Consider the following 25,037-nt stretch of genomic DNA (forward strand, 5'->3'; position numbering starts at 1 on the left):
GCAGGCCCTGGGAGAGAAACCCAGCTTGTCAACCCCTCTGGTGGCCAGAACTCACAAGAATACCACCACCCTGACTGCCACAGTTGTTTGCTTGTCCCATCGTGGGGGACATCTCCTCTGGTGGAGGAGTAGGCACTGGGTGTGTTTCTCACTCTGCATGGTGTGCAGTTTCCCTTCTTAGCAGAGCAGGGAAGGGCTGCAGTGCTGAGGTCAAGCTTCTAAGTGTCACTCTTCAGGGCTGGAATACGTTCTTTCTCCAACCTGAAACCTGGGACTCTGAGAGGGGTTAGGAATCAAATGGTGAGGGGCAGGCCAGCTTTCACAGGTGTCCCCTAATGCCGACAGTCCTGCTGTGTGGTGAGCATACTGCCCAAGGATTTAACTGTGTTCTCCAGGCCCTGATTCCACAGACCGTGCAAGGGGAATCATCACGATCTCCACTTAGAGATGAACAGTGACTTTCCTGTTGTGCCCTCTTGTTGTTAGCTCTGGTTCCATCACGATGCTCTTGGTTGGTCCTAATGAGTGGAAATAAGATTTTTTTTTTCCTTTGAGAGTTAGGTTTTATTTGGTGGAAATTTTTAGAACTTCAAGCCCCCAGGAGACAGTATCTCAAGTGACCCTGAGAGACTTCCTCTGAGGAGGCGAGGCTTGGGGAGCCAGGTTATAGAGAAGTTTTGCAACAAAGGGCAGGTAGTCTGAACATTGAAAGATTATTGTTAAGTAAAGGAAAACCACATAATCTCAAGTGAAGGAATTTAGTGCTTTTCTGTATGGGAATATGCAAGAGTCTGGGCTCACTGAAAATATTTCTTCTTAGGCACCTCATCTATCTGGGGCCATTGGAAATAAGATTTTTACACTCCTGAGACACACGCCGGTGACTTTAAAGCTCACACTCGTTGTCATATGTACTCTGCCTTTTGTCACTGATGAGCCATGTTGCTTCCCCAGACTGTCCGGTGTGGGGCCAGCGCTCCTTCACCCGCGCTCTCGTTTGCAGGTGGTAGAACATGGCCTGTTTGTCAAGCACTGCAAGGTGGAGGTATATTTGCTGGAACTGAAGCTTTGTGAGAACAGTGACCCCACCAACGTGCTGAGCTGCCATTTCAGCAAGGCAGACACCATCGGTGAGTCCCCTGGCTGGCATTCCAGGAAGCTAGTGAGTGTGCAGGGCATGGTGGCTAATGACTGGGCAGGTGGGGCGCCCTCTTTAGACTTGTTACCCAGATAGTCTCGGATTATGGTTACCTGTCCTGACCTGGGCGCCTGCTTTCCAGGGCTCTCTTGTGGACAGCTAAGCCTGGCAATCATATTGTAAGAAGCACTACACATGTTCTCTGCTTACTTAACGTATGGTATGGTAATAAAGGTGAAGAAATCTCAGTGAGAAAATGGCAGACCTAGTATTTGAAACCAAATCTGTCTTAGTTCCAGAGGTTAGTTTTCTAACTATACCATGTTGCTTTTGTGTTGTAAACGGGGACCCACATCATCGAATAATGAGAAGCCTAGGGGCTGTCTTTGGGTATTTGAGTATAAAAGACGCCCCATGCAAGATGTTTGGCCTTAGGAGTCACCAAGGGGCTGAGGTCAGTCAGATCTTTTGATCCTGAGCATCCCATGACCGTCCAAAAGGACGGAAGATGAGCCTCAGCTTGCTGTGGCGGCTGTTGTCCTTGCACCGGGAGAAAGCCCACAGTGATGTGTCTCCCTGTCCCCAGCAACCATCGAGAAGGAGATGAGGAAGCTCTTCAACATCCCTGCAGAGCGTGAGACACGGCTGTGGAACAAATACATGAGCAACACCTACGAGCAGCTGAGCAAGCTGGACAACACTGTGCAGGATGCCGGGCTGTACCAGGGTCAGGTAGGAGGGCCCAGGCGTGCCCCCTCAGACAGCTCCACCAGGATGTGTGGACAGATACCTTTTTGGTCCTGAGCATGTCAGCAAGTGAGATGGTTTGCACGTTCCTAATATGGTTTCCTCTTTCACTCAGGTGCTAGTAATTGAGCCCCAAAATGAAGATGGCACATGGCCAAGGCAGACCCAGCAATCAAAGTAAGTGAACTTGTTCTCTCTTGTGGCCGGGCACACGGGTATAAGAGAGACGCCAAAGAAAAACATTTAAACCAGATGGAAAACATTTGCTTTTGTATCCAAAGTCTGTAATCCTGGCCTTTGGTAACCAGCATGCTGGGCAGCCATCCCAGGGAAAGCTGTCAGACTTGTCAACCAGGCACTGAGCCTCTGCTTTTGAGGAGGAGATGGGGAAGAGGAGGGGCCGGGATCTGGGGATGCTGCCCTGCCAAGATGTGGCTTTGTTTCTGTCAAGGGCGTTTATTTTTTCCACCTATAGGCAGGGGCTTTGATGGAGGAAGAGAGGGCTCAGACATAGGGTCTTAACTACTTAAAGGTAATAGTTCCATTCCATCCCACTCTTTACCCCAGGGAGTGTTTCTGATAGTTGCCCTTGTCACTTCCTGGGGGAATTACTCTAGTACTAAACTGGGACTCCAGGCACCCCTGTCTTCAGGAGACGTTCTTGTGTGGTGTGGAGTTAATGCATGTTCTGAGAAGGGGACAGAAAGGAGTGGTGGATTTTTCATACATTGTAAGATTGGGGAATCGTGTCTGTATTCCAGTAGTTATTGGGAGGATGTTGGTCTTTGCTGTCTTCCTCAGTCAGATTTTGGACAGTGAGTGTTTTGTGGTAATGGGCTCATAGCTCTTCTATGAAATTTACAAAAGCTGTGAGCTCTCTCTTGAGAAACACAGGAAGAGGCAGCATTTTGCCAACAATCTCAAGGGTTTTATAGACCCCCCGCTAAAGCTTAGCCATGGACTTCAGTGTAAGAAACTCTGATCCCCAATTCCTGAAAAGATGACGGAATAGCTGTGTCATGCAGAATAGTGATTGTGTTCCTCCCCCACCTGACAAAGTCCATGTCCTAATCCCCAGAACCTATGAATGTGTTAGGTTCCTGGCAGGAGGGACTTTGCAGATGTGATTAAGGATCTTGAGATGGGAGATGATCCTGGATTATCTGGGTAGGCCCAGCATAATCACAAGGTCCTTATAAACAGAAGAGGGAGACAGAGAAGAGTCAGATGTGAAGGTGGAAGCAGAGTCAGAGCAATGAAATGTGAGACAGAGTCGACTGGCCGTGAGCCAGGGAAGCTGGGCAGCCTCTGGAAGTCCCTAGAGCCTTCACCAGGGAACATAGCTCTGCCCATACCTTGAGTTAGCTCGGTGACAATCATTTTGACCTTCGGACCTCCAAAACCATAAGATAATAAACTTGTGTTGTTTAAGCTACTAAGTTTGTGGTGATTTGTGACAGCAGCCTAAGAAACAGGTAACAGTAGCCCAGCAGCCTTCTCACTCCCTTCTTGGAACTGGAAATGCCACAGAACTAAGAGAAAATAACATAAAAACTGAGACAACCTCCTTAGGAGACAGAAGGTACTTGGATTCTAGTCTCTGAGGTAGGTCTGACAGCTTGGAGTGAAAGAGCCCAAGTGTATGGGCCAAGGCAGACTGTTGGCAGTTACTGGGTCTTTTTCTCTTCCTCCTGTTGTGTCTCCCTACTCCTTCCAGAGCCTCAGACCTAAGAGGTTCCAGGGAAGGGAAACCACTTTTGGAAAAGAGCACTGCCTCACTGAGACACCCCTAACGTTAGAGTCTCCTGGTAGAGGGTGTCCAGTCCTGAATGAGCTCAGAGCAGAATTCCTAAGGCATAGCTCACCTTACTGCTCCCCCAGTAGTGCCAGGCACTGTTCTAGGTGCCGGGGATGCAGCAATAAAGGGAACAAAATTTCTGTCCTCAAGGAGCAGAAAATAAGAAAGGCACATGTTTGTAGATTTACAAGTACTCTGGGAAAAAAATCAAGGAAGATAAATGAGCAAGTGCTAAGGCTTTGGGCATAAACGGGATGATAATGAGGCCCCGCTGAGGTGCCATTTGAACAGGGTCATGAAGGAGGCAAGGGAAACAGCAGGGCGTGGGTGCTTCCTGAGCAGACAGTTTTGTGAGGCCGAGGTGACAGCAGCTGCAGAGACCTGGGGCCGAGTGGGCCTGGTTGAAGAGCAGCAGGAGTTCGTTGTGGCTGGGCTCAGAGGAGTGACAGGACTGAGGTGAGCCGTGTGGGATGCTGGATTCCACCTCTGCCTCTGGGAGCCCCTTGGAGGGCTATGGTAAATGAGAACGGGTGGATCTCACCTGGCCAAAGGCTGACAGGGAGCCACAGTGTGAAGCTGACAACCAGAGTCAGAATAGAAGGAAAGTGATAGATTGACAGGCGGTGCTAGTTGGAGCAGAATTCACAGCCCCAGCTGCTTAGGAGAACGCAGTCAATGCTGAAAATCCTCATGAAAAAGAGGAAATGGGTATATGAAACAGAAACAAGGAGAGAAGTAACATGGGAACAAAGAATTCAGGGCGGGGTTGAGTTGCAGAAGGAATGTAGCTGAAGACTGAAGGTAGAAGTCGAAAGCTCAGGTTGAAGAATTCTAGGGGATAAGGAGGTAGAAGATAATAGAAAAATGCTGGCACTACATTGTAAATGAATCAAACGTAAATTAAAAAAAAAAAGCATACTATGGAGGCTGGGAGTAGAACTGCCCATGTCCAGATAATAGGAATTTCAGGAGCAGAGAGGAAATGATGGGCAAGGGAAAGAAAACGTTAGAAGGAGCGGCCATGAGTTTTTCATAATCACGAAAGAGGAAACATCTTCAATGTAAAGAGTGCTAAACAGGACAGATAAAAGAAAGCCCACACCAAGACAGGTTCGATTGAAATGTAACAACAGAGATGTAGCAAAAATGTCAAATCTGTTTGAAAAAGAAAGTCATGAGTGAGAAGCAGATTGATATCAAATTTCCCAGTGGCATCTGTGGACCTAAGGAATACTTTTTCAGTATCAAAGTTGTTGTCATTCAGTCGCTGTCACGTATGACTGTGACCCCATGGACTGCAGCACGACAGGCTTCCCCGTCCTTCACCATCTCCTGGAGCTTGCTCAAACTCATGTTTAAGTAGGATAACTTTAAAACTAGAATTTACAAGCTACTACACTATTATCTAAATGTGAGGATAAAGTAAATTTTTTCTCTGGCTGAAGATGACCTTGGAAGGTTTTCTACACAGAGGTCCTCTTGGAAACCTCTTGGGAGAAGTGGCGGTAGGGAGCAGGCAGTAAAATCCAGCATACAGATCTACTGGCGTGCAGCTAGTAAAGTGTGCTCTTGACTGGAAAGCAAGGACTTCGGGAGAAACAAAGATTGCTTAAACAAGACACAGCACCACAAACTGTAGAGGAGGAAATCGAGTTGGATGATTTAAATTAAGAACTGTTCATGGTGGAGTAAAAAGGCAAGCCGCAGAGTGAGACAGGTATTTGCAGTGCGTATGTCTGACAGATTGTTTATACCTAGAATTTCAGAGAAACCCCTTTAGGTCAGTGAGAAAAAGTCAGACACCCCTTTTAGAAAAAGGGACAAGAAAACCTGTAACAGTGACTTGAAGAAAGAAGTTATCCCTGTGGCTAGTGAGCATGCGGAGAGGCGTTCAGCCTTGGCAAGCATCCAGAAATGGTGAATTCAAGCCATAATGCGGCACCTCTGCACATCCCCAGCGTGGCTAAATGAAAACGGTGGGTAGTAGCAAGTGTGGTTGAGGTGTTGGACCCTGCTGGTGGGGTGTATAAAGTGGTATAGCAAGTTTAGAAGATTTAGCAGCAAGCACTAAATGAATAATTGTGTGCATCTACAGCCCAGCGAGCCTCTCCTAGGCTTACAACCAACAGAAATACATCTCACATTCACTTAAAGATACGTTCAAAGATGTTCATGACAGCACAGCTTGTCATAGTCACAAACTGGAGCTAACCCAAATAGCCACCCAAAATAGAATGAATTGTGGTGTGTGCATGTGACAGAATTCTCTCCGGCCATGACAGCCTTGAGGCTCATCAGTGATGTTGAATGAGAGAGGCCAGACCCAAAACATGGCCTACTGTATGAGTCCCTGATACTAAGCTTAAGAACAGGCACAACCGATCTGTGCGTCTCAAGGTCACCATGGAGGTTAGCTTTGGAAAGAATTGTGACTGCAGGGAGCGTGAGGAGGACACGTGGGAGGTAGTGCTGTCCTGCTTCTTGGTCTGGGGGAGAGTGCAGTAGTGATTATATAGGTGCATGGCTTCCCTGGTGGCTCAGACAGTAAAGAATCTGCCTGCAGTGCAGGACACTCGGGTTCAGTCCCTGGGTCAGGAAGATCCCCTGGAGGAGGTCATCGCTACCGGCTCCAGTATGCTTGCCTGGAGAATTCCATGGACAGAGGAGCCTGGCAGGCTGTACAGTCCATGGGGTTGCAAAGAGTTGGACATGACTGAGTAATTAACATTTTTGCCATCATTTGATAAGAACGTCTTTTGAGGGGTTTTTTTTGGCCATACTGATGGCTTGTGGGATTTTCATTCCCCAACCAGGAATCAGACCGGGCCTCAGCAGTGAAAACACCAAGTCCTCACCACTGGACCACCAGGGAATTCCCAAGAAAGTCTTCACTTTTGTACTCTCATGATTTATATATTTCTGTATGTAACACTTCAATAAAAAGTTTAGTAATAGTTAAGAAGAAAGGTTTAAGAAAGCCTGCATCAATAGCAATCCAGAAGTAAATACCGAATAATCCTGACATGGAAGACAGGTGAGGAGAGGAGGCAGTAAAGAGAGATGGAAATGTAGTTAGTAAGTTGAAGTAATTGATGGGGAAAGAGAAAAATAGTTAACAGATCCTAATAAGTTAATGGAATAACTACCAGAAGTACAAAAGTAGAATTTATGTCTTTTATTTAACATGTTGTATTGATTAGGAAAGGTTTGCTAGCAGTGAAGAAAGACCTGAAAATTAGTCTGTTAAGTAGGGTACACACACATCTTTCCAAAAAGAATCTCTGAGGAGGACAGTGCAGTACTGCTGCTGTTAGAAACCCGGCTGCTCTGCCATGTGACTGCTTTGTGTGGGCTCAGCTCCCAAGGTGGTCACCTCAGGGTCCAGGGTGACCGCTGTAGTTGAACCGATCCCATGTGCATTCAGGTAGCTGAGGAGGAATCAGGAGAAAGGGCGTGCCCCTCCCTTGTAAGGATATTTCTCAGAAATCACATAGAAGATGGCCCTTTATACCTCTCTGGCAAATTCTGTGACCACACTTGGCTTCAAAGGAGGCTGGGAAATGCCTTTCAGCAGTTGCAAGGGGTCTAGCTAAAACTCGGAATTTAGAAACTAAAGAAGAATGGAAGAATAGCTATTGGGAGGTGAAAAAACCAAAACAACAACTTTATTCCACTAGTACTTCTAGCCACCCAGTATGTGAGGGTTTTCCCTCATGCTAATCAGTTCTCTGAAACCAGCTGAGTGTCCTGCAATTTAACTCAGTTCTGCAGCTGTTCATCTGGAGATGGCATCAGACCCCACAGGCTCAGGGCTCAGTCCCACCAGGTTGCCTCCCCTACAGATGCCACTCCCAAAGCCAGGGTGTTAACCTGTGCTTCTGATGACCCACTGGCTGTAAATCAGAAGTTCCCACAACCCTCTTCTCGGGCTTGATACTTTGCTATAACAGTTTACAGAACTCAGGTAGCTTGCTATTTGACCACTTTATTATGGAAATGTATAACTCTGGAACAGTGAAGTGGTAGAGATGGATAGCCAGGATGCAGGAGAAGAGTGAGGTGCTTGTGTGCCTTCTCCAGGCAGTCACCCTTTTAGCACCTCCGTGTGTTCACCAACCTGGAGGCTCAGCAAAACTCATACTTCAGGGGTTTTTGTGGATGCTTCAGTAAGCAGGCAGAATTGATTCAACTGCTTGGCCATTGGTGGCAGAACTCAATCCCCAGCCCCTCTCCCCTCTCCAGAGGTGGGTGTGGGGGGGTAAGGGCAAAAGAGCCAACCTTCTCATCACAAGGTTGATTCCCCTGGCCAGCAGCAAGCCGCCCCCCACCCCCACCAATCCTTTGGAACTTTCCAAAAGTCATATGCATGAATTGAGATGTGGGTGAAAGATCTGTGTCCGGAGGAACAACAGACACTTTTCACCTTTATCACTTTGGAGCAATTTCAGGAGCCAAAGATAGAAGACCAAAATGTAACGAAAGATGTTCCCATTCCTCTTACCACTTGAGACATTGCAACAATTTCAGAAGCTGTGTACCAAGAACCTTGCACCAAACCAAAGCATGTATTTCCTCTTCTAAATCACAGCACCATAGGATGCAGCTAGGAAACTGTCATCTAAAAGGGAAATTGAGATGGAAGGCAAGAATGAGGGGAAAAAACAACGGCAAAGTATGGTAATTAAAAAACATAGACTGAATTAGGTCCAGCTATAACGGTAATTAGAATACCTATGGATGCGTTCAGCTTATTCAAAAGACAAATCGAATTTTTTTTAAAAATAATGTTCAGTAACGTGTTGTCTGTAAGAGAAGATGTAGGATGAAATTGAGGGAATGTGAAAAGTATGTCAAGTCAATATATCATCCAGGGAATGTCAGTGATTGGCTTAATCACTGTTTTTCTTTTAAAAAAACAACCCACTCATAAAATCAGTTTTCCATGTATCCTGGCAAGAGGAAAGCATAATGAAATTGTTTCCATTCAGCTTTTTTTTCACCAGTTAAAGCCACCTGATTAATTGTGAGCATCTGCAATTATTTTTTTTCCCTTTTCTGTGGATTACTCCAACCTCTCTGTTCTGCCAAGGTTTTCTGTAGATCCGGTCGCAATTTTTTTGTCTCTTTCTTAATTCTAACTTTACTTGCCTGATATCTATAAGGCCTAGTTAGCTCTGTACCACCGTCCCCTTTATTTATTTATTTATTTTCCATCATCTCCTTCTAGCTCTTGTTAACAGTGTTGGTGTGTGTGGGGAAGATCACAGCCTAGCATGTTGTGAAGGCGGTGAGGATTGTGGCTACTAGTTGGTTGTTGTCTTAAGGATAATGCCAGATGCTGGGCTCTGGGTTTAGAGGGTAGACTTAAAGAGTGGACTCCTCCGCATAGCATTCAGCCTGGAGAGCGTCTGAGAGGCAGGCAGAGCGCGACGGAGCAAGGAGGGCAGGCGTGAGTGTTACAGAGCCGTTGGTCAGTGCTTGCTTCCGTGTGATGGTAACGACCTGGTGTGCCTGGGATCAGGAGATGCCTCAGGAGAAAGGTGCCAGGAGACCAGAGGCTTGGCCAGAGTATCTTTTGGGAGCAGGGGGACCATTATTTGGAGACGTAGCCTCTGTTTTCAGAATGTTCGTGGCATGAGACTCGGTCACAGTTGGTAGTGAGGTCTTGCCCCATGTCAGCTCCTTCCTACCATTGCCTGCTTCCCAGCTCGCAGTGCCCTCGGGTGTGCTCGCAAGTTGCCTGACAAGTGACAAGCGCCCAAGCGTTTCCCAGGTACAGGTCAAGGCATTGTGTACAGAGGTCTTACTTTTTGATTTGTCTTTCGAAGGTAGAGTTTAAAAAACAACAAAGAGCACTTTGTATTATGTAAGTTTTCAGGCATATAAAACATATCCTTAGATAGTCATCATTAGGTTTCTTTTTTTTTTTTTTTTTATTTACCTATGGCTGTGTTGGATCTCAGCTGGGTCATCGTTCATTGCGGCGTGTGACCACAAGGCATGTGGGATTTTAGTTCCTTGATCAGGTATTGAACCCGCATCCCCTGAAGTGGAAGGCAGATTCTTAACCACCAGACCACCAGGGAAGTCCCTGGGTTTCTTTTTGACTGAGTTTACTCTGAAAACTACTGGCACTATTTTCTGAAACATTGTATATGAATGTCAAATAAAATTTTTCTCATTTTCTTTCATTTCAACCAGAAGGGTTGTCTGTTTAAGAAGTTGACAGATGCTGAATACGTGTAATGGCCTTATATGGATTTTTGCCCTCTTAAGTTCAGAGAATAAAATAAGTTACCAGTGAACGATGACTAAAAAAGGGAGTATTAAGCCATGTGCCTTGAGGTTTGTATGTCAGAAATTGAATTTCACTGTCTTATAGTATCTGTAGACCTGAGTTAACAGAATCTGCTGTATGAGCCCAGCCTTGGGTAGCGACTTGTCTGCATAGGAGGTTGGGCGTTCTGGCAGCACCTGGGACAGGCCTTAGATGTTTGTTGAAGTCCCCTGTGTGCCATAAGAGTGTGTCCCTTGGCTCTGCCAGGCCTCACTTAAGGAGCTGCCATAGTTCTTGGACTTCTCTGCAGCATGAAGATGAGGCTCAGTGAAGCAAATGTTCTTCAGGATTAGCGAAGGTGCATTTCTGTGGGTGGTTGAGAGCCTGGGGAGCCCTCTTTCCCTTTCCCTTGCTGTAACTTCAGAGTGTGAAGCAGAACTCAGTTCCTGACACCCATTGAGGCCCCTCAATAGTCCCTGACATCTGCCTGCAGTGTGGGTACAGGATCGCTCATCTTTATTGCTACACCCCACTTTCTTCTCACAGGGAGCCCTGGTTGACATCAGATCCAATGAGGCTGGGCACTCTGCAGGGACAACCCAGCTTAATTATTTTCTCTATTCTAAAAATAACTCCCAATCTGGAAGGAAAATCATCATTGTACTACGTATTTGAAACATTGCAGATAACTCATTTTCTTCTACCTGTCTTATGTGGATTTTGGTAGAAAACTTGATAAAATTGTTGTCAATTTAAGATTTGGGGCAATTAGTCCTTGAGTTAATTAGTCCAAAATTATGAATAAATCTAAAATAAGACACTCTGAAAAATACTGAAACAGAAGTTTGAAACAGAGAGGTTTTTCACTTTGGTAAATTTCAGGAAACAAAAGCAGTTGCCTGGAATAGCACAGTGACACTAAATTGCCATTTTCGTGTTCTGGTGTACTTACAGCCATCTGTTTAATTTAGGTCTAGCGTTTTGAGATAATTCATCTCTTATCACCATTTTTCTTTCTCTTTCACTGGCAACTCTTATAATTCAGGGAAGCTGATGATTTATCAATCAAACCAGGATGCCCTGAAGGTCAGCCTTGTGGTTTATCTCACTGAAAGATTCAGTGTATGACCATGTGGATGAATGAGACAGGAAGACCAATTAATTTCTTTACTCTCACGTCAATAAAAATTTACCTTGAAGTAGCATGAAAACGGGCTATTTGCAATTAATTTTAAATAACTGAATGTGGAGAACATGTGTTTCTTGAGAAGACACCTTCTTCTCAAGCAAGCCTTAAAGAGGACTTGCTTCTGTGCACAAAGTCAGTAGCATTGTTTCTGCTTCTCTCTCCCAGATCAAGCACTGCGCCTAGCAGAAATTTTACTACCTCTCCAAAATCATCAGCAAGTCCCTATTCCTCAGTGTCTGCCTCTCCCATTGCAAATGGTGATAGCACTAACACCTCGGGGATGCACAGCTCCGGTGTCAGCAGGGGGTAAGAGCAGGTCCTTTCACTTTCCTTCCTCTCCCGGGCCCTCCCTCCCAGCTCCTCTGCTGCTGCCCTGAGCACATGCAGGACTCAGGTTCCCCGTGAGAACCCGCTGCACGTGGCTTCTCGTTCCATTTCATCCCCCCAGTAAAGAGTGCTTCCTAGTTCTGGTGTACGTTTCTTGTCTTCCTACCAGCTGATGTTTCCCATCACTGCGTTTGTCTGTGAAGGGATGGGCTGGCCTTCTGGCAGAATGGTTATCAGGGTGACTGTCAGCTGCTGGGGGGGTGGGGCATGGACTGCCTGCTTCTCCTCTGTGTGTCTGTGATCCTTTTTCCAGGTGTGTCAGAGCACCTCCCGTAGAGTGCAGATAGAGTGGTAGAGGAAGGTGAGGCGAGAGAGAGAGTGCACGTACACTCAGGCACTGCCAAGACCAAGCGTGGCCGGGTGGGTGTTGGCAGGCGCAGGCTTCCATATTGGTAACCACAGTGCTCTTCCCCAAAATCACCTGGCAGTTAGCCCTCTGGAGGGATATAGAATTAGCATTTGCTGAAGCCTTTGCAACCCCGTGGACTGTAGCCCACTAAGCGCCTCTGTCCATGGGATTTCCAAAGCAAGAATACTGGAGTGGGTTGCCATTTCTTTCTCCATAATAAAGCTAGAGAGCAGAGGATTCAAACGGCATCTCTTCCCCTTAAGGATGTGCTTACCACCTATTATGTCAGGTCATGGCAACCCACTCCAGTGTTCTTGCCTGGAGAATCCCAGGGACAGCGGAGCCTGGTGGGCTGCCGTCTATGGGGTTGCACAGAGTCGGACACGACTGAAGCGACTTAGCAGCAGCAGCATGTCAGGTCAAGGTGGGGGTTGGGGGAGCTGGAGGGCTGGGGAGGGGAGTAAAGAGAATTTATATCATGGGGTCATTATCAAGTGAGAATTCTAGAGGCCCAGGTGAAGCCCCAAGAGGCATCTTGAGGGCATGTGAGCAGCACTCACTTGATTGCTGGTGTGGGTTGTGTTTTCCAGTGGATCTGGCTTCTCTGCTTCGTATAATTGTCAGGAGTCCCCATTGACTCACGTCCAACCTGGGCTCTGCGGACTTGGAAACCTGGGGAACACCTGCTTCATGAACTCCGCTTTGCAGGTAAGGGGGAGAGCTGCCATCTCAGTTAACACCGGGTCTCCACAGTACTTGAGGCTGGGGTGGGAGTGGCCTCTGCGGTGTTGGGAGGATCCTCTCCAGGGTCCCTAACGACCCATGGTTAGTACTTCAGGAATCTGCCAGTGCATAGCCACTGGGTGGTACAGAATGGCCTCATCAGTGTTCCTGGCTTCAAAATGTCTTCTCAGTTTGGTTTGGTTTTATAGTGAAAATATTTTGAGTTTTGTTGACCCTTAGAGAATGATCTCAAAAAGTACTGAAATACATGCCTGGTTGGTTTCTAATGGGATGAGATCTCAGAGCAGCTGGTACCGTGCCACTGTATTCTTGCCTGAGGCTGACCATCTTCACCAGTGAGCTATCTCAGCTCATGCCGGTTGAAACCTCATTTATTCATCCACCAAATATTTATTGGGTGCTTACTGTGTAATGGGACTGTTGGGGTCATGGGCTGGAGTTAGAGCCCAGCTACAAAGTTAAGAGGGCACAGTCCCTAATAACTGCCTTCATTTCTGACACCATTGCAAGTTTGGGGGTCCCTAAAGATGACCCTCAGTTTGTTAATTTGCTCAGACTCATAGACTTCACTTGAAAGTAATTCTCCTTACAGTTACAGTATATTATAGGGAAAGAATACAGATTACTTGCTGCTATACTTGTGAGATATGGTAATGTAGATAACATTTTAGCAAATCAAAATCAGTAAGGTCTAAGTAAAAGTAACACATAACAAGCGGGAGGGGTTTGTGCTAGGAAAACCAGACTGCTTTAAACACCTGAAAAATTAAGCAGTGTCTGTAAATATACTGACAGAGTGAAGGAGTAAACTGCGTGATCAGGCACTTGGGATCAATGGCCTCTGCTCTCAGCTTGTCTCAGAGACAGTTCTTAGGTGGTGAGCTTGTCTCAAGACAGTGTTCCTGGAAGGTTCATCACTATGTGGCCACCAGCCTTGGCCTTTGAGAGACTGTGCCTTCCTGTTGTGAGCCCTCCAGAGAATCTGAAGGGAGTGACCTTCATTTTGTGGAGTGACCTTCACTGCTCATTTAGAACTGGGTTTTTCCTGTGTGTCTGTGTGCTTTCCAGAAGGCGTGTGAGCTGTGATCATTTCTCTTTCAGTGCTTAAGCAACACAGCACCGTTGACTGACTACTTTCTCAAAGATGAATACGAAGCCGAAATCAACAGGGACAACCCCCTGGGAATGAAAGGGGAAATTGCAGAGGCCTACGCAGAGCTCATTAAGCAGATGTGGTCTGGCAGGGATGCTCACGTGGCACCTCGCATGTTCAAGGTGGGTTGATATATGTCTTTCCTTTTTCCTATTTTGGGGAGAGTGATTTAATGTTGTAATGAAGTATTCCCTTACTTGCACTTTGGCATTAAGATGGGCTCTGAGACTGCATGGTCAGATCCTTCTTTTCTGTTCAGTCGTTTAGCACATACTTATCTTAAGTGACTTAACCCTCACCTCTGGGATGAGGGTTCTTCAGATGCCATTTGTATTGTAAGCTGCTTGCTCAGAATGCCGTATTCTACCGTGAAAAAAGTGAAAGTGAAAGTCGCTCGGTAGTGTCTAACTCTTTGCGACCGCATGGTCTATACAGTCCATGGAATTCTCCAGGCCAGAATACTGGAGTGGGTAACTGCTCCCTTCTCCAGGGGATCTTCCCAACCCAGGAATTGAACCCAGGTCTCCCACATTGCAGGCAGATTCTTTACTAGCTGAGCCACTTTAAATGGCTGGTACCCTAAACCAGACCATAAAAATTCAACCTAATATCCAGTATTACCTGAGATGTTCTTCCAGATTCTCTGAGACTGGAACTTACACCAACTGTGGCTTCAGTTTAGCCCCTTCAGTCAGGAATTCGGTTGACAGTCTGGGAAGGTGGTGTGAGGGGCAGTTCTCACTTGGATCCATCAGTTAGGGAGATGGGGAGGTGGGTGAACTGCAGTGGGCACTTGAAACAGCTCCTTCTTCCTTTGCTCTGAATGTTCCTGCCGAGGGAGACGTGGCTTGCCTCCATGTGGTGAAATCTGGGAATCCTATTTGGTTCAAGGAGACTTAATGAAGCATCTGATTCACAGAGGGAAAAAAATAGCACCTAAGCTCAAGGAGAAAATTAAAACCTTATATTGTTTATTAAAATTGAAAACAGATTCTTTCCATCCTCTTGGTCACATTAATCCCTGGGCAACACGTGTAAATGACTATTCCCAGAGTTTCTGTTTCCATAGGTCTGGGCTGGGGCCTGAGAACGTGCATTTCTGTCAAGTGCTCAGGTATTGCTGATGCCACTGGTTGGGCACTGCATTCTGAGGATCAGTGACGTAGAACAGTACAGGGCAGACATTTATGGCCAGGAGGGCTCTCTCTCTCTTTTTTTTTAAATTAAACTTTTTATTTTGTATTGGCGTATAGCCAGTTAACAATGTTGTAATAGTTTCAGGTGGACAGCAAAGGGACTCAGCCATACCTATACATGCATCCATTCTGCCCCAAGCTCCCCTCCTATCCAGGCTGCCACTTAACATGAAACATGGTACATGTGCTATACAGTACATCCTTGTTTGTTTTCCATTATAAATATAGCAGTGTGTACATGTCCATCCCAAGCTCTCTATCCCTTAGGAGGGCTCTTACGTACAGGAGGATTCCTTTGGCTGATGCAGGTACCATTTGTGAAGTTCTTAGGGAGACTGAACCAAAGGAGGAAGTTGGAGAAAGATTCATGGAGATGTAGTTAGGGAGTCAGTGTTTACTCTACTTGTAAGGTGGTGGCTCAGGTTCCCAATCTGTAGTCATCCTGAATTTCAGATCTTAGCCCTCTTCTCTCCGGTGAGAACTACCTGCCTTTAGGCCCTTGCGAAGTTAATGGGACTACTGGACCAAGGGTCTTCTTCCTTCTGGTCCTAGGTGACGGCAAAGTTATTTCTGATGACAGTTTCCCATCTGACTTCCCTGGTTCTTTATAACTGAAAACCTTCTAATATGGTTGCTTTTATTGTAGACTCAGGTGGGACGTTTTGCCCCTCAGTTTTCTGGCTACCAACAACAAGACTCTCAGGAGCTTTTAGCCTTTCTTCTAGATGGCTTACATGAAGATCTGAACCGTGTGAAGAAAAAACCCTACCTAGAGCTGAAGGATGCCAATGGGCGGCCAGATGCGGTATGATACTAGAGACTTTTGGACAAAAATATTCCACAGAAGCCACCTCCAGGGGCCTTCTTCTGGTCTCAGAGTATTGGTGGCGGGGCTCTGGTTTTCTCTCACTGTTATTGGTGACATGGACATGCAGTCTCATAGAGAAATGTGTTGCAGATTACAAAGGGGCTAACTCTGGTTACCTCTGATGCTCCTTGTTGGTATACCAGACCATCAGAGCCACCAGGGAAGCCCCTGAAAAAAGTGCCTGTAGTGTGGGCCTTTGGGATTATTACTCCTCTCATTAAAATCCAACTATGATTGTTAAAAGTATTTTGTTAATAATATTATTTAGGGCACTTTTTTTTTTTTTGCCTTGATTTTCGGATCTCTAAAGAGGGAATTTAGTATTTAAGTTATCCTATCACATTGGTGTGATCAATATGAATGCTTTAAATTTTTATTTAATTAACTTACTTATTTAATGTTTGGCTGCACTGTGTAGCCTGTGGGATCTTAGTTCCCCAACCAGGGCTCAAGGCTGGAGCACCCCTGCAGTGGAAATGTAGAGTCTTAACCACTGGGCCACCAGGGAAGTCCCTTCAATGTGAATACTTCAAAGTAGAATTCACATCTTAAAGGAAAAACCATGAGCTAGCTCATGAAGCAGCTTTTTTTTAATTTTAAATTCAAGTGGTATTTTTTAATGTGAACCATTTTTTAAAAATTCTTATTGAACTTGTTGCTTCTGTTTTTGGTTTTTCTATTTTTTTGTCCAAGAGGCATGTGGCATCTTAGCTCCCTGACCAGGGACTGAACCCACACTCACCTGCTTTGGAAGGCCAAGTCTGAACTCCAGGACGCCAGGGAAGTCCCTGAAGGGCCTTTGAATTATTGGGAGCTTTAGGAGACAGTCCCCCCCGGCAGGCCCACGTGTCCACAGTGCTGTCAGTTCGTCTCTGTCCCAGAACCTGTGCTCGCACTTTGTTACATGTGGGACTGGGCTGGCATGTGCAGTGAGTCTGGTGTGCTAAGAGCAGTCTTGGCCCTCACTGGCCTGGACCCAGTATTTGGCTACACAGACTGCCTCACAGTCCATCTCAGATTTTGCTGTGAATCATTCCGGGTGCAGAGGTTAAGAACTGGGAGATGTTGAGAATGTTTTATTTATCCGCTTTCCTTTCTTCCAGGTGGTGGCAAAGGAAGCCTGGGAGAATCATAGGTTGAGGAATGATTCTGTGATCGTGGACACGTTCCATGGCCTCTTCAAATCTACATTGGTTTGCCCAGAATGTGCTAAGGTTTCTGTGACCTTTGACCCATTTTGCTATCTAACTCTCCCATTGCCCTTGAAGAAAGACCGAGTTATGGAGATCTTCCTAGTTCCTGCCGACCCTCGCTGCAGGCCTACCCAGGTAAGAGAGTCGGCACCCTCACGTATACCTTGTTGTGAGAGGCCTGCAGACCCAGAGTGGGGCTGCTTCCATCTGTTACGACAGGAGCTCCATCAGCTGCCTCTGAAATCCCTTGGTGCTTGCCTTGAGCGTGTGCCTGTGTCCTCCATCAGACCTCTGTGTAATCCCGTGGCATTCCAGCACATCATGGGGACTTCCAGGTAGTGATCCAGAGTCCGCCTTCCAGTGTGTGGTTCCCAGGTTCAATCCCTAGTTGGGAAGCTGTGATCTCAGATACCACAGGGCCACTGAGCTCATGCACCACAAGTAGAGTCTGTGTGCCACAACTAAGGCCCGGGACAGCCCAATGAATGAAGAATTTTTTTTTAATGTGTATTGTGGAGGTCCTCTGGGCTCTGCTGTCACCTTTTCCCCCATGCTTCATTCATTTGTCTAAAGGAACCTGGCTGATCTGCTACAAAATACTTAAATCTGAACGTTAAGGAACTAGAAACAGTACTTTCCTTGGTCATGTTCACCCCTGAATCAACTGGGAGAGCCTGGCCAGAGCAAAAGGCTAGATGGAAAGGTGTTCAGCCCAGCTGGCGGCTCACTGCATGCTGCTTCTAGTTTTATTTTCTTCTGTCTAAAGAAAGATGACAAAGACTGGTTGGCAATTTGTAGAATTTTAACATTTTTTTAAAAGGAAGTAGTGACCATCTCCAAAAAGTTAAAAAAACGAAGCCATGTGTAGCAGAGAAAGAGATGGCCCAGCTTCTACGTGGTGCTGCCTGAATAGAGAGACAGACATTGAGGCCAAAGACTTCCACGTTCGCTCTGCTGGCAGCTCATCTGGCCCTGTCCTCACCACGGGCACCTCCACCCTCCATGGTGCCTGCTCCTCCCAGCTCATCTCCCCGCTCCTCTCCAGAGCACCCTCGTCACCCCTCCTCTCTCTCCTCTGCAGTACCGTGTGGTTGTGCCACTGATGGGGGCCGTGTCCGACCTGTGTGAGGCTCTCTCCAAGCTGTCTGGCATTGCTGCAGAAAACGTAAGGCGGGGTGTTTTGTAGCTCTCTGCCTATTGGGGGCATTTCATAGTCCTTTGGAGTTAGTTTTCAAACTTTTAGTCACTTTTGGGGGCTGGTTCTTATGGCCAGCACATGTGATTGTATCTGGATGCCTCTGACATCCTGGTCCCTGTTCACTGTGCTCAGTGTGGCTGAGACTGTCCCTTCTGGCCTTTGGAACAGTCTTTCCATCATGGAGGACACCTGGCTGTGGTCAGAGGGCCAGGAGTGGGACTCTGCTGTCACCTCCCCTCCCTTTCTTACCTGACCTTGACCTCATCTGTATTGTGAGAAGCTTCACCTTCTTTCCTGTCGCAAAGGAAATCTTTATTTTAAAACAGTTGCTCATGCTGGCCCTTCTGCTGAGCCTGGCCCCACGTGGAGGTGGGGAAAGTGAAGACCTCTCCATGCATGAGGACCCCTCCTCCTGGAGACCCCCCAGCCCCTCCCCTGTCCCAGCCCTGGTCAATGCCCTTCTCCCCACTCCCCTTGCACCTCCTGCTGGTGTCAAGTTGTAGGTCTTGGTGGTTGGGGTTTGCTCTTTTCCTCTGTATGTGAGGATGGCTTGGGGACCTCCAGCCCCAGGGAACACCCCAGATCGATCTGGATGACGACTGGTCTCTGGTCCGCAGCCACTTCCCACCACTCCCACCACTGGAGGGCAGATCCTGTCATAAACCTTGGGACAGGTGTTACCGGCATGTTCTCTGCTGGCGACAGCCTTGCTGCTCTCCATTAGCCCTTGACGCCTGAGCTCTGGGCCTGGCCACATTGTAATCTCTCTGGAAGCAGCACCCCTGCAGCACATTTTTTTTTCATCTGCACCTGAGTATTAAGTACGCTATTCCTGTTGATTCTTAGATGGTGGTCACAGATGTGTATAATCACCGGTTCCACAAGATTTTCCAAATGGATGAAGGTTTAAACCACATCATGCCTCGGGATGACATTTTTGTGTGAGTACTTAGGGGTTTCTGCTGTGGGGTCAGTGGAAAAATTCCAGAGGCTTTGCCTAGTTGGTGAAGATCTGGCAGCTGGTGGATTTGCCTTGACCCCTGAGCGCATGAGATGGACATTCAGAGAATTGTGGGCAGCCACCAGTGCTAAGTGCCTACAGGCACTCAGAGCTAGGCAATCCAGATACCTTTTCTCGGCGTGGGCAAGGCTCTTGTCAGCAGTTGCTCCTTGTTAAGAAAGCCTGTTCAGTGGTCCTGCAGATGATACTGCTGTCAGAAATGCTTTTCTCAAGAAGAGTCACAGCTTTGTGAGGGGTCATGGGAAGACAGGAGAAGGGACACAGTACAGGAAGGGGGTTTTTCTTTCTCCAAGCCATAGGTAGTGGGTCCTCACACTGGTGCCATCTCAGAATAACAGGGAAAGTCGATTTAAGTCAGAGAAGGCAATGGCACCCCATTCCAGTACTCTTGCCTGGAAAATCCCATGGATGGAGGAGCCCGCTGAGAGTCGGAGGACTGAGCGACATCACTTTCACTTTTCACTTTCATGCTTCGGAGAAGAAAATGGCAACCCACCCCAGTGTTCTTGCCTGGAGAATCCCAGGGACAGGGGAGCCTGGTGGGCTGCCGTCTGTGGGGTTGCACAGAGTCGGACACGACTGAAGTGACTTAGCAGCAGCAGCAGCAGATGGAATTTTCTCATCCCTTTGGGGACAGTGCACTCCAACTGCAGCCCATCTCCTCAGCCCCTCCCAAGTCCTCTTGCCTCAGGGCTGCTCAGTGTGACTGTGTGTGTGTGTGTGTGTGTGTGACTGTGTGTGTGTGTGACTGTGTGTGTGTGACTGTGTGTGTGTGACTGTGTGTGTGTGACTGTGTGTGTGTGTGTGTCTGTGTGTGTGTGTGTGACTGTGTGTGTGTGTGAGACTGTGTGTCTCTGTGTGTGTGACTGTGTGTGTGACTGTGTGTGTGTCCATCCCTCTTCCGGGTGGGGTGGGGTGGAGCGGAAGCTTGCCTGCACCCCCCAGCAGCCGCTTGTCAGAGCAGTTTGCATGGGGACCACACCTGCATTGCATATTCCTCAGTCCCTCTCACTCAGAAATTTGTCTCTGCTGAGAGAGGTTTTCAGGGTTTGGTTTTCGTTTTGGTTTTTGGTTTGGGTTGAGGAATACAGTCCACAAGGGAGGCATTTCCTTCCCTTTATGTTTCTGGGGCCTGTAACTTCTGGTCACTCTAAAAGGAAGCGTTCTTAACCACACCCAAGATTCTTAATTCCGTTCACACAGGAGCACAGGCTGCTGCCCTACTCCCAGCCACCTTCCCGTACTTCACAGATGGAGGGGCCACAGAGCTGGGACTGTCCACTTCTGACCCCAAGTCCTCAACACAGTCTCCCTCAACTCCAGAGACTAATGTTCGAACATAGCTAAACTGAGAAGAACTGGGGCATCACCTTGTGGAAAGATTGGCGAACCACCCACAGAGGATTTTTCCAAGGGCTTGAGGGCCAGTCATTATGAAAGCAAATTGTTATGATAAGTTGATAATGGTCTTACGAAAACACAGTTGGAGCACTTAATACTTCATGAGCATGTGAGGTACTGTGAGACTGAGTTTCTTAGTTACTACCTCCACACTGTACGGTAGATGGTAGATCCCATTGTCCCTGAATAAACAGAGGTTTAGGCGCTTGGCCTGGTCCCCGCAGCCAGCGAGAGGCAAGGGGGACTGGATCCCGAGCCAGCCTCCCGGTTCAAGGCTTCGTTCTTGACCTTTCTGCTGGACCCTAGGGTTCTTACCTTAGAGCACATCTTAGCCGTCTTCGTGAGTTTTTCTTTGAACTCCTGCACATATTGCAGTCAGGACTGTTTGTCAGGCATCTGGGGAGGGTTGTATGTGTGTGTGTTTAGTTTTCGAGAATTGAATCAGTAAGTTTGTGTCTCCCCCTATAGGAAGAGGGAAAGACTACAGTCGGTTGCCAGCAATTTTGGTAACATCTGTTCCAGGATAAAACATCTATAAATCTCCCATGTATTCGCTAAGTAAGACACATTTTTCAAAATCATTGGTTTGTCTTTTAGTAGTTTCATTGGTTATCTTGATTTTTGAAAAAATTAAATCTGAGTCTTTTACTTGAGTGTTTTTGAACAAAGATGGCCAACGGATTTATAAATTTGCTTTCTCATTGGAAATGAAGAGTCTTTGGCTTTCTATTTTAGGTATACGTCCTGTACAGTATTTGGTTTGATCAAAGGGCAGTGCACTAAGAATGCCTTTTCTAAAAGTTGAGCTCCTTGGTGGGTCACGGAAGATGAACTTGGTGGCTGGGCCCCCCATGTGCCTTTGTGTCTGAGGTGATGGTCTGGATGCCAGCTTCAGTCTGTGTTGAGTCCCAGTTGAAGGAGCACAGACTTGAAGGCCATGGCTGTGGGAAGGAGGATCACGTTAGCCCCAGGGCCTCGGTGGTATAGGTTCACGTGTTGACAGACAGTGACCCTCTTGAAATTCCTGACCCAGCCTCTAGCATCCTCTTGGAAATGCCTTATTCACGTTCTGTACTGAAGAACGCTCTGTTCTAGTAGCCCTAGTCCTGGCCGCCATGTAGCTGAAGTGCGGATCTCCATCGCTCATCGGAGCCTGCCATTAAAAGTGCTCTCTCGTGTGATTGACACAGGTACGAAGTCTGCAGCACCTCCCCGGATGGCTCTGAGTGTGTCACGCTTCCCGTGTACTTCAGGGAGAGGAAATCTAGGCCGTCGAGCACTTCTACCGGGGCAGTGCTGTACGGGCAGCCACTGCTGGTTTCTGTCCCCAAGCACAAGCTCACCCTCGAGTCTTTGTACCAGGCGGTTTGTGAGCGCATCAGGTTGGTGGGGGGAATGCCATTTGCTGGTTCTCTAACATCAGAGATGTCCAGTAGTCGCAGCGACTGCCCCCTGCAGAGTGCCAGTGTGGCCCTGCTGTGCTCCCTTCTCTCAGAAATACCATCGTGGTGACCCTTGGGAGGGCAGGGGCAGGTGCTTCTGGGACAGGCCACGGGCATACCTGAAGCACATGACACTGAGCACCTCAGGCTCCTCTGGTCCCTGGAGTCATGTCTTCACACTTCTCAGTCACCTGCCTGAGGAAGTCTGGTGCTTTGATGGTATTTTATATTTGAGTACAGTTTTGTTTTTTTTTTTTTTTTTTTTTGAGTACAGTTTCCGAAGTACTCCATCATTCTGAAGCTGATCGTTAACATTACTGGGAATTTTTTTTTTTTACATGAGGGTGCCATGTAACAGTCATCAAAGGTTAGGAACAGACTTTCTGAGAGTCTTCAGTGACCTGGTAGTTAGGCATCTTATCTCTTGGATTCCTCTCAGTTTCTTGAAGTGTTAAGCCATACCATGATTTTTAAGGCCCTTTTATTTACATAAATTGCTTTGTGAATAGTTGAATATATAATATATAGGAATATATAATGCCCAAATATATAGGAACAACTTCCAGCTGAGGAGAGGAGAAAAATAGTGAACGGTTGCAACTAACGATTTCTTTCTTCTTTCCAGCCGATACATAAAACAGCCTTTGCCTGATGAGTCAGGCAGCTCGCCCTTGGAGCTGGGAGCCTGCAATGGCTCCAGGAGCGGCTGTGCAGGTGAGCGCGTGCCTCGGTGTGGGGCTGTGACTAGTCAAACCCCTCCTGGCCTCCCTCTTCTAAAGGTGTTGTACACTTGGGAGAGGGAGGCTCTGAGCAGGCAGGGGGAAGAGGGTGCTGGGGGCTAAGTCCAGAGAGCAGACCTGACAGCCGTGTCTGCACCATTTTGCTCTGGCAGAGCCCATTGTCTGCCTTGGACGCCTCATGGAATTTAGACGTGGAGGCTGGGTCTCACCTCAGGGAGACAATAAGCATTAATAGGACCAAGTGACTTGCCCATGGTCCTGAAGCAGAGCCAGGATCTGCCTCTGCTCTGTTGGGATTGCTGAATACACACTCGGCTGCCTCCACAGCCCGGCTCTGTCTGCAGAGCTGTTATCTGGCCCTTCCCCATCACCGTGCTGCAGCTGCTGCCCCAGGCGTCCTCCCAGCCTGTCAGAAGGCAGAGACAGGCTCTCTTGGGTGTTTCTTTCTACCCAGGAAGCTACGGGTGGTGGCCAGCTCTGGACAGCTCCTGCTGTGAGAGTGAAGAGCCACAGCTGGATTAGCAGTAGGGTAACCATACTGTAGGAAACCCAGAGCCCTCGCTGCCGTCCTCCTGTGGCCTTGTGCTCGCAAGCTCGTCTGAACAGTAAACTGTGTCTGACCTGCATTGTGGCTGTCATCCTGCTTTGGGCGGCCTAGGTGACTGATTTGGTGGCTTTATTCCTATAAAACTGGAAATGTCCTCCAATTGCTATGCTTCGCAAAGAGCTGAATATATAAATTCTCAGTTGCAAATGCCCACATTTCTGCATGACATGAAGGGTCTCGAAAAGTGAGAAATTGACATTAAAAAAGTAACAACCATAGACTTGGTCCTGGCAGGATGTTCCAAATCGTCCTAGTGATTTATGTGTCTATTATAATCATACTCCTATTCTTGCCCAGAATATCATGTTCTCATCCCACTAGGGACGAACAGGAGCATATTTTGTGTAGAAGTCCCACAAGCAGAGATGTTTGAGGATAGTGGTATTCTCTTAGCAGACCTGCGGTGACTTGTAGGTTCTTGGTGCTCTGGAAGTTGTGGCACTGTGACTCCCAGCTTGAGGTGTGGAGGTGGACTTCAAGAAGTCACTGTATCATACCTTTGAATCTTGGTTTATCCATCTGCAAAATGGGATGATGACAACAGCTTCACAAAGTTGAAGTTACAATTTAATGAGGTAGTGTGGTTAGAGTATCTGGCACATGCTAGATGCTCAGTTAATAATAGCACCATGTAAGTATTTGCTGTTGTTACACACTTAGCCTAGTTTCTTAGACATTCCATCTGTCATTCTCCTAATTAGGAAGAATTACTGCCTTCTTTCAAATCCGAGCAGTGAGTCTTGGTGCGTAGGCTTCAAACTCTTGTTTAATGTTGAAATAATTCTCACTTCTTTACTGTCATGGCTGCTTGTTAGGTCCATGGTGGCTGCCCTGCTGAGTCTTGAATCCCTGGCAGGGCTGGGTGTAAACGGCGCAGTGCCACTGCTCCAGGAGTGAAGTGAGCTGGTTAGGGAAGGAACCTCTGTGAGAGCTGGGACTGGCAGTCTCGTGCACACTGGCTGTTTCAGAGCCCTGTTCATGGGGACCCATGTCACACCCTCATCCATGGCTCTGCTGTTCCTGGGGCCTGGCAGGGAACTGTGCTGCATTATCCTGGGCCCGACTTTTCCTTCCTCATGAACACTCCCAAGACACACTGTCCTTGAAAGTGAATTTTTATGGACAATATACATCTGACCTCTTTTCATCAGTTTCCATTTCTACTGCTATTTCCCTGACTATATAAACTTCTTACTTTGAATCTTTTCTTCCCCTGTTACTTTTACATCACCTTTTGGAGTTGTCCCCATCTTTGTTGAAATGACGTACCTGATACCTTAAGCTTTCCCCTTTGGCTGCCCAACAGCAAAAAATATGATCATGGATCTTTTTATTGCAGCCATATGTACCAGCCAGTTTTCTGGGAAAAATACTCATCAGTGTATGTCTGTACAGTGCCTCTTAAAGCTCTGTCTCTCTCTCTCTTTTTTTAATTCTCTCTCTCTCGTTTTTGGTGGGGGAGAGCTGTGCAGTGCCACTTGGCTTACAGGATCTTACTTCCCTGCTGAGGAATTCAGCCCTGATCCACAGCAGTGAAAACACTGGGTCCTAACCACTGAAGCACCAGGGAATTCCCCTTCTTAAAACTC

At 47.2% G+C, this 25,037-nt stretch overlaps 1 protein-coding gene across 12 annotated transcripts in view; it reads left to right on the forward strand.

Moving 5' to 3' along the window:
• USP4 (ubiquitin specific peptidase 4) overlaps positions 1-25,037 on the forward strand; it is a 39,687-nt gene that overhangs the window by 6,598 nt on the left and 8,052 nt on the right. For 3 of the 12 annotated variants that reach the window (XM_086368050.1, XM_086368054.1, XM_086368053.1), the window contains exons 4-15: positions 1,004-1,130; positions 1,725-1,870; positions 2,001-2,062; positions 11,315-11,455; positions 12,476-12,593; positions 13,731-13,904; positions 15,625-15,783; positions 16,950-17,174; positions 18,121-18,204; positions 19,084-19,178; positions 21,850-22,041; positions 22,727-22,815. In XM_086368050.1, coding sequence (XP_086224176.1) covers positions 1,004-1,130; positions 1,725-1,870; positions 2,001-2,062; positions 11,315-11,455; positions 12,476-12,593; positions 13,731-13,904; positions 15,625-15,783; positions 16,950-17,174; positions 18,121-18,204; positions 19,084-19,178; positions 21,850-22,041; positions 22,727-22,815 — 1,612 coding nt within the window. Of the gene's footprint in view, positions 1-1,003; positions 1,131-1,724; positions 1,871-2,000; positions 2,063-11,314; positions 11,456-12,475; positions 12,594-13,730; positions 13,905-15,624; positions 15,784-16,949; positions 17,175-18,120; positions 18,205-19,083; positions 19,179-20,461; positions 20,774-21,127; positions 21,218-21,849; positions 22,042-22,726; positions 22,816-25,037 lie in introns of all 12 variants that reach the window. The other 9 variants (XM_086368051.1, XM_086368055.1, XM_086368056.1 and 6 more) reach the window with 7 other exon arrangements.

The sequence above is a fragment of the Bos grunniens genome, chromosome 22 (genome assembly GCF_055505025.1).
Source record: "Bos grunniens cultivar Pamir isolate PY7600 chromosome 22, Bosgru_T2T1.0, whole genome shotgun sequence".
NCBI classification, from domain to species: domain Eukaryota; kingdom Metazoa; phylum Chordata; class Mammalia; order Artiodactyla; family Bovidae; genus Bos; species Bos grunniens.